The sequence below is a fragment of the Ceratotherium simum genome, chromosome X, assembly GCF_057802395.1.
Source record: "Ceratotherium simum simum isolate JZ-2026a chromosome X, ASM5780239v1, whole genome shotgun sequence".
Lineage (NCBI taxonomy): Eukaryota > Metazoa > Chordata > Mammalia > Perissodactyla > Rhinocerotidae > Ceratotherium > Ceratotherium simum.
Window position 1 is genome coordinate 73,653,628 of NC_141940.1, and position 13,383 is coordinate 73,667,010.

General features: G+C 36.1%; 1 protein-coding gene across 9 annotated transcripts in view; it reads left to right on the forward strand.

The window, feature by feature from the left end:
• The window catches only part of TEX11 (testis expressed 11), a 372,335-nt gene that overhangs the window by 51,557 nt on the left and 307,395 nt on the right, over positions 1–13,383 (forward strand). For all 9 annotated transcript variants that reach the window (XR_015550362.1, XM_087426479.1, XM_087426478.1 and 6 more), the window contains one exon: positions 2,582–2,662. Coding sequence is in view for 8 of the 9 variants with exons in the window: in XM_087426479.1 (XP_087282605.1) it covers positions 2,582–2,662 (81 nt within the window). In the remaining variant the exon portion in view is untranslated. The remainder of the gene's footprint in view (positions 1–2,581; positions 2,663–13,383) is intronic.

Consider the following 13,383-nt stretch of genomic DNA (forward strand, 5'->3'; position numbering starts at 1 on the left):
CACATGAGTTTTTTTTTTTTTATTAAGATGGAAGGCAAAGTAATTTTTGGGAGGGGTATAGTAGGAGGGTGTGGCATGTTATGGAGCACTTGAAGCATAAAAAAGGGCTTGAACATCTATGTGGGAAATGTCCTAAGGAAATCAATAAAGAAGGAAACTAATTTTTATTGAGCATCTACTTTATACTTGGCATGGTACTAGGAGCTGTAACATTTTTGATTGCTTAGCTGAAATGAGGGTCCAGTTGAAGTTAGCATAAATTTTTAGTGGATCCGTTCAGCATAGTTTTCTGTCTTTGGATTGATCGTGTTGTCATCATCACTTAGTAGCATATTAGGTGATGTTCAGTCTAGCATTTAATTCTTTGCATAATGGTAATAATCCAATGCTGTTGAGCAGCACTTCAGATCCAACCTTGGAGCTTTTCTCTCTTCTAAGGAAGGGCCAACCTAAGTTCCTTGATCCATCAGTATAAGTTAAAATACTTTATAGGTCTGCTAGGATATGATTTAAGAGAAGCTTCCTCTCTTCACTAGCAGTGAGTACCACATAAGAGCAAATAACCTCCCTTATTACAGTTCTTGGCACTGATGATAGTTTTGACTGCAAAAATTGTTCACACTTTTGTGTACTGCCTTACAGTTTACAAAATGCTTTCATATCTTGTGATCTCATTTGATCCTCATAAGATCAATTCTATGTGGTAGACATTACTGTGCCTGTTTTACAATTATGGAAATTGAGGTTCAGAGAGGTTGTGACTTGCCTAAGTTCACTGAGCCAAGAAGTGGAAAAGCTGGGAATCCAAAGCCCATACTCTTTTCACCTCATCAGTATAGGCTGGGCATCATCCCAGACCTAATGTATCAGAATCTCCAAGTGGTGGGACCTGGGCATGTGATTTCCAAAAAGCTCCACAGGTGAGTCTGAAGCTCACCAAACATTGCTACAGCACTATAGCATGCTGCCTCTTCTTTAAGACTTCTTTTACTTGAATTCTGTATCCTTTGGGTTTGAAATATTGACTCCTGGCCCAAAAACATGAATAAATTTTCGAAACTAGCTGGAATTATTAGAGTTATGATTTCCTCTAAGATAAAATCTGATTAATGATTGACACTTTATAGATTCTTTGAGCATATTAAAGGCTTATATTGTTTTATATGTTATAAGAACAGAAAGCATCATCCTCCGATATGGGGTTTGTCACTCAGCATTTCTCTTTTATAATAAGATTTTCTCCACCTTGAATAATGAATCAATCAGCAAGTATTCATCAAACACTTATTCATATAGATGGGAATATTATTTTGTAATCTCTATAGATAATTGTGATTTGGCTTTTTGAGGCTCTTGTGTTTACTATTTATTTTCCTCTTTTACAAAATCTAGTATCAAAGCCTTAGAAGAAGGTATCTACTCAGCAAGATGTCTAGCTTAATATTCAGCAGGTAGATAGAGGAGAAAACTAAAGCGAAGCTACCTTCTTATCTTCTTCATCTTTTCATGTCTCTACTCAATTCTTTCCTTATCCAAAGCACGAGAATATTTGATACTGCATAAGAGAAAAGAAAATAGCAAACGTAGAGATTTTTCCCCCTACAAAGTACTTTATAAGATTACTTTGTTGTATATGTCCATGTTTTTTTTGTGTGTGTGAGGAAGATCAGCCCTGTGCTAACTTCTGCCAATCCTCCTCTTTTTTTTTTGCTGAGGAAGACCGGCCCTGGGCTAACATCCGTGCCTATCTTCCTCCACTTTATATGGGATGCTGCCACAGCATGGCTTGCCAAGCCGTGCGTCGATGCGCACCCGGGTCCGAACTGGTGAACCCCGGGCCGCCGCAGCGGATCGCGTGCACCCAACCGCTTGCGCCACCGGGCCTTTTTTTTTTTTTAATATGCCTTGTCATCTAAATTCTTAAATGACTGAAACAAGCCTCTTCTACAAGCACCCAAGTAATGTGTGATTGATGTTTTTGTTCACTTGAGGGTGTTTGGTCATAGAATGGTAGAGCTGAAAGGAACCTTAGAGATAATCTACTACAGTGTCCTCATTTTATAGATGAGGAAACTGAAGCTGTGAGTGCGTAAGGTTCAAGGTTATACATAATAAATATCAGAGTAGCTCTTCTGGCCCCAAGATGGGATTGCACTAAACCGCCTTTCATAGCAGAGATTCACAGCAGTTCAGACTATGAGGTTATTGTGAGCCTGTTTTAGGACAAAAGACTGCTATTTAACATTAAAAATTTCCTCTAATGTGGAGATAAATACAAGAGCTATTCAAGCTGAGGAAACATGGCATTATGTGATTGTACACCAGTTTCAGCATTTCCAGAAAAAGTAAATGACTCCCAGTTATTCAGTATCAACTCTGTGTTACCCAATCTTCTTACCATTTATTTCTCTGTATTTTGAGCTGGCTGTTATGTTTAGCTAGACCAACTAGTGTTGCTAAAAAGATTAGAAAACAAATTAATACTTGTTAACACCAGTTAAAAATATGTTAAAATTGACTTATAGACAAATAGATTGTTATTTCATTTTAACCAATTACTGACATTTTTTTACTTTCCCAGGCAATTGCTCAAGGGGATTTTCAAAGAGCATCTACATGTGTACTGCGCTGTAAAGATATGTTGATGAGGCTCCCCAAAATGGTTAGTGAAATCTCTGCGTTTATTCTTCAAGAGTTTGAAAATATGCTATATCAAGTTCTAAGAAGAATCATTACTACTTCATGCAACCCTTTAGAGATTATATTTGATCTTTGAACTCTTAATTAGCTGATCTTTGAAATACGTTGCTTCCTTTGTTTTTCACTAGGAAGGATGATCTCTTAAAATTTCTTTGCTTTCCTTTTTATTGTTAAATCATTTTGATAATATTTCCTCCATATTTCATGCTAGGTGACAAAAGAAAGAAAAAATGAGTTTTTTCCCCGCTGACAAAGTTGACAGCAGTTAATCATATCACTGCCATAGTATTTTTCTCTATTGGGATTTGGAGATATGAGAGATTTCATAGGATAAATAAAGCATGCTTCCCAGACTGGGTCTCATCAAAATTCCAGAGTTGATAATTCTTTATTTTTCTGCTTTATCTCCCCTGTCCATTCTTTCTCCCTATTTCAGTGCCTGTGCCTACTTCAGTCTTTATTATCACAGAGTGAATTGATAACAAAGATATATTTGGATGTTAGAGAGTGTTCCTAGGGCTCCATAAATTGTACCTACTTGTGAGATTGGTCTTATGTTTCCCCCAAATTCTGTGTTATAATGTAGAACTTAATTCAGCAAATATTTATATATTACCAATTATATGCTAGGGACTCTTCTAGGCTTTAAAACTTTTTATTTTTTTAATTTTATTTATTATTTATTTTTCCCCCAAAGCCCCAGTAGATAGTTGTATGTCATAGCTGCACATCCTTCTAGTTGCTGTATGTGGGAGGCGGCCTCAGCATGGCCGGAGAAGCGGCGCGTCGGTGCACGCCCGGGATCCGAACCCGGGCCGCCAGCAGCGGAGCGCGCACACTCAACCGCTAAGCCACGGGGCCGGCCCTAGCCTTTAAAACTTTTTCAAGCAATTTCATATTTATAGAAATGTTACTAGAATAGTACAAAGAACTCCTGTATACCCTTTGGGCAGAGACCCCATTCAAGTTTCTCAATACTGCCCTTTATACAAAATGGCTTCAATCTAAGATTGCACCTAGTCTCTAGTCTCTTTCAGTCTGAAACACTTTCTTATTCTTACCTTGACTTTCATGACTTTGGCAATTTTAAAGATTATAGACCAGTCGTTTTGTAGAACATGACAATTTGCTTTTTGTAAATTAAAAAAAAATTTTTTTGAGACATAATTGACATATAACATTGTGTAAGTTTGAGGTGTATGATGTGTTGGTTCAATACACTTATGTATTGCAATATGATTATTACAGTAGTTTAGCTAACATCTTTATCATGTCACATCATTATTATTTCTTTTTCGTGTTGAGAACAGTTAAGATCTAGTCTCCTAGCAATTTTGAAATTTATAATACAGTATTGTTGACTACAATCACTACGTTGTGCATTAGATCTCCAGAACTTATTTATCTATTAGTTGCAAGTCTGTACCCTTAAACAGTGTCTCCCCAATTCCCCCACCCTTAATTTGGGCTTGTTCAGAGTTTCCTCATGATTAGACCAGGTTATGGGTTTGGGGCCAGAAAATCACAGAAGTGATTCTATGTTCTCATGACTTCCTATTGGGTGGCATACAGGATTGATTTATTCTATTATTTTGATTGATTGATTATTCTATTATTCTATTATTATGCTAACTTTGATCTCTTGATTAAAATGGTGTCTTTTAGGTTTCTCCACTGTAAACTTATGTATTTTTCCCTTTGTTATTCATAAGTATTTTGTAGGGTGATACTTTGAGATTATGTAAAATCCAATTGCTCATCCCACTTTCACCATCTGTTGATAGTTCTTGCCTAAATTAGTACTGTGATGGTTGACAACTGGCTATCTTTCTAATTCCATCCTTCTTTTCATATCTATTAGTTAATATCCTACTATAAGAAATTTTATTGTGGTAAAATATATGTATAACATAAAATTTGCCATTTTAACCATTTTTAAGTGTACAATTCATTGACATTAAGTACATTCACAATGTTGTACAACCATCACCACTATCAATTTCCAAAATTTTTCATCACTCCAAATAGAAGCTCTATACCCATTACATGATTAACTCCTCAGTGCCCCCTCCCCACAGCCCCTGATAATCTCTAATCTACTTTCTGTCCCTATGAATTTGCCTGTTCTAAATATTTTATATAAGTGGAATCATACAATATTTATCCTTTTGTGTCTGGCTTATTTCATTTAGCATTAATATTTTCGAGGTTCATCCACATTGTAGCATGTAACAGAACTGTATTCCTTTCTATGACTGAATAATATTTCATTGTATGTACATACCACATGTTTTTATTTATTCATCAATTGATAGATACTTGGGTTGTTTCCACCTTTTGGCTTTTGTGAATAGTGCTGCTATGAATATTGATGTACAAGTGTCTGTTTGAATCTCTGTTTTTAATTCTTTTGGATATATATCTAGGACTAGAAATGGTGGGTCATATGGTGATTCTATGTTTAGCTTTTTGAAGAACCACCAAACTGTTTTCCATAGTGGCTGCACCATTTTATAATCCCACCAGCAATGTATGAGGGTTCCAGTTTCTCTACATCCTCACCAACACTTGTTATCTTCTGTTTATTTTTAAATTATTATTATAGCCATCCTAGTAGGTATGAAGTGGTTTTTCATTATGCTTTTGGTTTGCATTTTCATGATAACTAATTACATTGAGTATTTTTTCATGTGCTTACTGGCCATTTGTATATCTTCTTTGGAGAAGTGTTTAAGTCCTTTGCCTATTTTTTTATTGAGGTAACATTGGTTTATAACATTATATAAATTGCAGGTGTACATTGTTATATTTCAATTTCTGTGTAGATTACATCATGTTCACCACCCAAAGACTAATTACCATCCATCACCACACACATGTGCAAATCACTGTTTTCACACTCCCCCTTTCCCCTCTAGTAACCACCAATCCAATCTCTGTCTCTATATGTTTGTTTGTTGTTGTTTTTATCTTCTATTTATGAGTGAAATCATATGGTATTTGACTTTCTCCCTCTGACTTATTCACTTAGCATAATACCCTCAAGGTCCATCCATGTTGTGGCAAATGGCAAGATTTCATCATTTTTATGGCTGAGTAGTAATCCATTGTGTATATATACCACATCTTCTTTATCTTTTCATCCCTTGATGGGCACCTAGGTTGCTTCGAAGTCTTGGCTATTGTGAATAATGCCGCAATGAACATAGGGGTGCATATATCTTTACACATTTGTGTTTTCATGTTCTTTGGATAAATACCCAGCAGTGGAATAGCTGGATCATATGGTAGTTCTATTCTTAATTTTTTGAGGAATCTCCGTACTGTTTTCCATAGTGGCTGCACCAGTTTGCACTCCCATCAGCAGTGTATGAGAGTTCCCTTTTCTCCACATCCTCTCTAACACTTATTATTTCTTGTCTTGTTAATTATAGCCATTCTGATGAGAGTGAGGTGATATCTCATTGTAGTTTTGATTAGCATTTCCCTGATAATTAGTGATGTTGAACATCTTTGCATGTGCCTGTGGCCATCTGTATATCTTCTTTGGAGAAATGTTTGTTCAGATCTTTTGCCCATTTTTTAATTGGGTTGTTAGTCTTTTTGTTGTTGAGATGTATGAGTTCTTTATAAATTTTGGAGATTAACCCCTTACCAGATATTTGGTTTGCAAATATCTTCTCTCAATTGTTAGGTTGTCTTTTCATTTTGTTGATGGTTTCCTTTGCTGTGCAGAAGCTTTTTAGTTTGATGTAGTCCCATTTGTTTATTTTTTCTATTGTTTCTCTTGCCCGGTCAGACATGGTGCTTGAAAATATGTTGCTAAGACCGATGTCGAAGAGCATACTGCCTATGTTTTCTTCTAGAAGTTTCATAGTTTCAGGTCGTACATTCAAGTCTTTACTCTATTTTGAGTTACTTTTTGTGTATGGTGTAAGGTAAGGGTCTGCTTTCACTTTTTTGCATGTGGCTGTCCAGTTTTCCCAACACCATTTGTTGAAGAGACTTTCTTTTATCCATTCTATGTTTTTGGCTCCTTTGTTGAAGATTAGCTGTCCATAGATGTGTGGGTTTATTTCTGGGCTTTCGATTCTATTTCATTGATCTGTGTGTCTGTTTTTGTGCCAGTACCATGCTGTTTTGGTTACTATAGCTTTGTAGTATATTTTGAAATCAGGGAGTGTGATACCTCCAGCTTTGTTCTTTTTTCTCAGGATTCCTTTAGCTATTCGGGGTCTTTTGTTGTTCCATATAAATTTTAGGATTCTTCGTTCTATTTCTGTGAAAAATGTTGTTGGAACTTTGATAGGGATTGCATTGAATCTGTAGATTGCTTTAGGAAGTATGGACATCTTAACTATGTTAATTCTTCCAATCCAAGAGCACGGAATATCTTTCCATTTCTTTGTGTCTTCTTCAATTTCTTTCAGCGGTGTTGTATAGTTTTCGGTGTACGGATCTTTCGCCTCTTTCGTTAAGTTTATTCCTAGGTATTTTATTCTTTTTGTTGCAATTTTAAATGGGATTGTATTTTTTATTGAGGTCATAGTAGTTTGTAGCATTGTGAAAATTTAGGTGTACATTATTATTTGTCAGTCACCATATACATGTGCCCCTTTACCCCTTTTGCCCACCCTCAATCCCCTTCCCCTCTGGTAACCACTAATCTGTTCTCTTTGTCCTTATGTTTGTTTATCTTCCACATATGAGTGAAATCATGTGGTGTTTGTCTTCCTCTGTCTGACTTCTTTCACTTAACATGATACCCTCAAGGTCCATCCATGTTGTTGCAAATAGGACGCTTTTGTGTTTTTTATGGCTGAATAGTATTCCATTGTATATATATACGTATATATATACATATGTATATATATACGTATATATATACCACATCTTCTTTATGCATTGATCAATTGATGGACACTTGGGTTGCTTCCATGTCTTCGGTATTGTGAATAAAGCTGCAGTGAACATCGGGGTGCATAAGTCTCTTTGAATTACTGATTTTAAGTTCTTTGGATACTCAGTAGTGGAATAGCTGGATCATATGGCATTTCTATTTTTAATTTTTTGAGAAATCTCCATAATGTTTTCCATAGAGGCTGTAGCAGTTTACATTCCCACCAGCAGTGTATGAGGGTTCCCTTTTCTCCACATCCTCTCCAACATTTGTTAATTTTTGTCTTGGTAATTATAGTCATTCTAACAGATGTAAGGTGATATCTCATTGTAGTTTTGATTTGCATTTCCTTAATAACTAGTGATGTTGAACATCTTTTCATGTGCCTCTTGGCCATCTGTATACCTTCTTTGGAAAAATGTCTGTTCATCTCCTCTGCCCATTTTTTGTTCAGATTGTTTGTTTTTTTGTTGTTGGGTTGTATGAGTTCTTTATATATTTTGGAGATTAACCCCTTGTCGGATATATGATTTGAAAATATTTTCTCCTAGTTAGTGGGTTGTCTTTTTGATTTGTTCCTGGTTTCCTTTGCCTTGCAGAAGCTCTTTAGTCTGATGTAGTCCCATTTGTTTATTTTTTCTTTTGTTTCCCTTGCCTGAGTATACATCGTATTTGAAAAGATGCTACTAAGACCAATGTCAAAGAGTTGTACTGCCTATATTTTCTTCTAGGAGTTTTGTGGTTTCACATCTTACCTTCAAGTCTTTAATCCATTTTGAGTTCATTTTTGTGTATTGTGTAAGATGATGGTCTAATTTTATTCTTTTGCATATGGCTGCCCAGTTTTCCCAACACCCTTTATTGAAAAGAGTTTCCTTTCTCCATTGTTTGTTCCTGACTCCCTTGTCCAAAACTAGCTGTCCATAGATGTGTGACTTTATTTCTGAGCTCTTGATTCTGTCTGTTTTTCTGCAAGTACCATTCTGTTTTGATTACTATAGCTTTCTAGTATATTTTGAAGTCTGGGATTGTGATGCCTCCAGCTTTGTTCTTTTTTCTCAGGATTGCTTTTGCTATTTGGTGTCCTTTCTTGTTCCATATAAATTTTAGGATTCTTTGTTCTATTTCCATGAAGAATGTCATTGGGGTTCTGATTGGGACTGCATTGAATCTGTAGATGGCTTTAGGTAATATGGACATTTTAACTATTTTTATTCTTCCAATCCATGTGCATGGAATATCTTTCCATTTCTTTATGTCACCTTCAATTTCTTTCAGTAATGTCTTGTAGCTTTCAACGTATAGGTCTTTCACCTTCTTGGTTAAATTTATTCCTAGATATTTTATTCTTTTTGTTGCAATCGTCCGTGGGATTGTGTTCTTGAGTTCTCTTTCTGCTAGTTTGTTATTAGAGTATAGAAATGCAACTGATTTTTTAAGTTGATTTTGTACCCTGCAAGTTTGCTGTAGTTGTTGATTATTTCTAATAGTTTTCTGATGGATTCTTTAGGGTTTTCTATATAGAGTCATGTCATCTGCAAACAGCAAGATTTTCACTTCTTCCTTTCCAATTTGGATACCTTTTATTTACTTTTCTGGCCTAATTTCTCTGGCCAAAACCTCCAGTACTGTGTTGAATAAAGGTGATGAGAGTGGGCACCCTTGTCTTCTTCACGTTTTTTTTTTGGTGATGAAGTTTGGCCATGAGCTAACAAACGTTACCAGTCTTCCTCTTTTTACTTAGGGAGTTTGGCCCTGAGCTAACATCTATGTCCAACTTCCTCTATTTTGTATGTGAGATGCCACCACAGCATGGTTTGATGAGCGGTGTGTATGTCAGTGCCCAGGATCTGAACCTGCGAACCCAGGACACCCGAAGCAGAGTGCACAAACTTAACCACTATGCCCCTGGGCCTGCCCTTGTTCCTGTTCTTAATGGGTTAACTTTCAGTTTTTCACCATTAAGTATGATGATAGCTGTGGGTTTGTCATATATGGCCTTTATTATATTGAGGTGCTTTCCTTCTATACCTATTTTATTCATAGTTTTTATCATAAATGGATGCTGTATCTTGTCAAATGCTTTCTCTGCATCTATTGAGATGATCATGTGAGTTTTATTCTTCATTTTGTTAATATGGTGTATCACATTGATTTGTGGATGTCAAACCATCCCTGCATCCCTGGAGTAAATCCCACTTGATCATAGTGTATGATCTTTTTAATGTATTGTTGTATTTGATTCGCTAGTATTTTGTTGAGGATTTTTGCATCTATGTTCATTGGTAATATCGGCCTGCAATTTTCTTTTCTTTTTTTTTTTTGTGAGGAAGACCAGCCCTGAGCTAACATCCAATGCCAATCCTCCTCTTTTTTGCTGAGGAAGACTGGCCCTGGGCTAACATCCGTGCCCATATTCCTCTACTTTATATGGGATGCTGCCACAGCATGGCTTAACAACTGGTGCATCGGCGCGTGCCCGGGAATCGAACCGGGGAACCCCGGGCCACTGCAGCGGAGTGCGAGCACTTAACTGCTTGCGCCACCGGGCCGGCCCCGCAATTTTCTTTTTTTGTGTTGTCCTTGTCTGGTTTTGGTATCAGGGTAATATTGGCCTCATAGAATGTGTTAGGAAGCTTCCCCTCCTCTTCAATTTTTTGGAAGAGTTTGAAAAGGATACGTAATAAGTCTTCTTTGAATGTTTGGTAGAATTCACCAGGGAAGCCATCTGGTCCTGGACTTTTATTTCTTGGGAGGTTTTTGATTACTGTTTCGATATCCTTACTGGAGATTGGTCTATTCAAATTCTCTGTTTCTTTGTGATTCAGTTTCGGAAGGTTGTATGATTATAAGGATTTATCCATTTCTTCTAGATTATCCAATTTGTTGGCATATTGCTTTTCATAGTATTCTCTTATAATCTTTTTTATTTGTGAGGTGTCTATTGTAATTTCTCCTCTGTCATTTCTGATTTTATTTATTTTAGCCATCTCTCTTTTTTTCTTGGTGAGTATAGCTAAAGATTTGTCAATTTTGTTTATCTTTTCAAAGAACCAGCTCTTCGTTTCATTGATTTTTTTTCTATTGTTTTTTAGTCTCTATTTCATTTATTTCTGCTCTGATTTTTATCATTTCCTTCCTTCTACTGATTTTGGGCTTTGTTTGTTCTTCTTTTCCCAGTTCCTTTAGGTGCACTGTTAGATTGTTTATTTGAGATTTTTCTTGTTTGTTGAAGTAGGCCTGTATTGCTGTAAACTTCCCTCTTAGAACGGCTTTTTCTGTATCCCATAAATTTTGGCATGTCATATTTTCATTTTCATTTGTCTCCAGGTATTTTTTGATTTCTCCTTTGATTTCTTCATTGACCCAATCATTGTTTAGTAGCATTTTGTTTAATCTCCACATATTTGTGGCTTTTCTGATTTTCTTTGAGTAGTTGATTTCTTTTTTTTTTTTTTAATAATTTTATTTATTTATTTATTTTTCCCCCAAAGCCCCAGTGGATAGTTGTATGTCATAGCTGCACATGCTTCTAGTTGCTATATGTGGGATGCGGCCTCAGCATGGCTGGAGAAGTAGTGCTTTGGTGCGCGCCCGGGATCCGAACTGGGGCTGCCAGCAGCAGAGCTCACGCACTTAACCACTAAGCCACGGGGCCGGCCCCTGAGTAGTTGATTTCTAGTTTCATACTGCTGTGGTCAGAAAAGATGCTTGGTATTATTTCAGTTCTCTTAAATTTATTGAGACTTGTTTTGTGGCCTAATATGTGATCAATCCCGGAGAACGTTCCATGTGCATTTGAAAAGAATGTGTATACTTTGGTTTTTGGATGGAATGTTCTGTATATATCCACTAGGTCCATCTGTTTTTGTGTGTCATTTAAAGCCAATGTTTCCTTAGTGATCTTCTGTTTGGATGATCTATCCGTTGGTGTAAGTGGAGTGTTAAAGTCCTCTACTATTATTGTGTTACTGTCTATTTCTCTTTTTATGTCTGTTAATAATTGCTTTATTTATTTAGTTGCTCCTACGTTGGGTGCATAGATATTTACAAGTGTTATATCCTCTTGTTGGATTGTTCCCTTGATCATTATGTAATGCCCGCTTTGTCTCTTTTTATAGTTTTTGTTTTAAAGTCTATTTTGTCTGATACAAGTATTGCTACCCCAGCTTTCTTTTCATTGCCATTTGCATGGAGTACCTTTTTCCATCCCTTCACTTTCAGTTTGTGAGTGTCTTTAGGTCTGAAGCGTGTCTCTTGTATACAGCGTATATATGGGTCTTATTTTTTTATCCAATCGGCCACCCTATGGCTTTTGATTGGAGCTTTAGTCCATTGACATTTAAAGTAGCTATTGATAAGTATGTACTTATTGCCATTTTGTTACTTTTTTCTGGATGTTTTAATAGTTCTTCCCTGTTTCTTTCTTCTTTTCTTGCTCTCTTTCCTTGTGGTTTGATGGCTTTCTTTAGTATTATGTTTGGGCTCCTTTCTGTTAATACTTTGTGTATTTATTATAGATTTCTGGTTTGTGATTACCATGAGATTCATATATAATAACCTATGTATATAGCAACCTATTTTAAGTTCATGGTCTCTTGAGATTGACCTCTTGCTAAAAGCTCTACTCATTTACTCTTCTCCTCCCACATTTTATGTTTTTGATATCATGTTTAACCTCTTTTGTGTGTGTGTGTATCTGTTACCCTCTTATCATGGAAATAGATAATTTCAGTAGTTTTGTCTTTTGATCTTCATATTAGCTTCATAGGTGGTCGATCTGTTACCTTTACTGTGTATTTGCCCTTACCCATGGTTTTATTGTTTTTTGTTTGTATTTTTGATAATTTTCTTATTTCCATTTGTGGTCTCTTCTTTTCCACTTAAATAAGTCCCTTTAGCATTTCTTGTAAGGCTGGTTTCTTGGTGATAAACTCCTTTAGTTTTTGCTTGTTTGGAAAACTCTTTATTTCTCCTTCCATTTTGAATGATAACCTTGCTGGGTAGAGTGTTCTTGGCTGTAGGTTTTTCACTTTCAGCTCTTTAAATATATTGTGCCACTCCCTTGTGGCCTGTAAGGTTTCTACTGAGAAGTCAGCTGATAGCCTTATGGGGTTTCCTTTGTATGTAACTTGTTGCCTTCTTCTTACAGATTTTAGGATTTTCTCTTTATCTTTAATTCTTGACATTTTAATTATAATGTGTCTTGGTGTGGGCCTTTTTGGGTTTATCTTGTTTGGTGTTCTCTGTGCTTCCTGTATCTGGAATTCTGTTTCATTCATTAGGTCAGGAAAGTTTTCAGCTATTATTTTTTCAAACAGATTCTCTGTCCCTTTGTCTCTCTCTTCTCTTTCTGGGACACCTAGAATATGGATGTTAGCGCGCTTGATGTTGTCTTAGAGGTCCCTCAGACTGTTCTCGTTCTTTTTAATTCTTTTTTCTTTTATCTGTTCAGCTTGGGTGATTTCCTCTAGTCTTTCATCCAGCTCGCTGATCTATTCTTCTGTATCATCAACTCAACTATCGATTCCTTCTAGTGAATTTTTCATTTTCATTATTGTGTTCTTCATTTCTGATTGGTGCTCTTTTATATTTCTAATTCTTTGTTGTTCTCACTGAATTCATCCATTTTTCTCGCATGATCAGAAAGAATCCTTATGACTATTAGTTTGTACTCTTTATCAGGTAGATTGTTTATCTCTCTTTTGTTTAGTTCTTTTTCTGTGGATTTATCCTGTTCCCTTGTTAGAACATACTCCTTTGTCTCCTCATTTTGCCTCTTT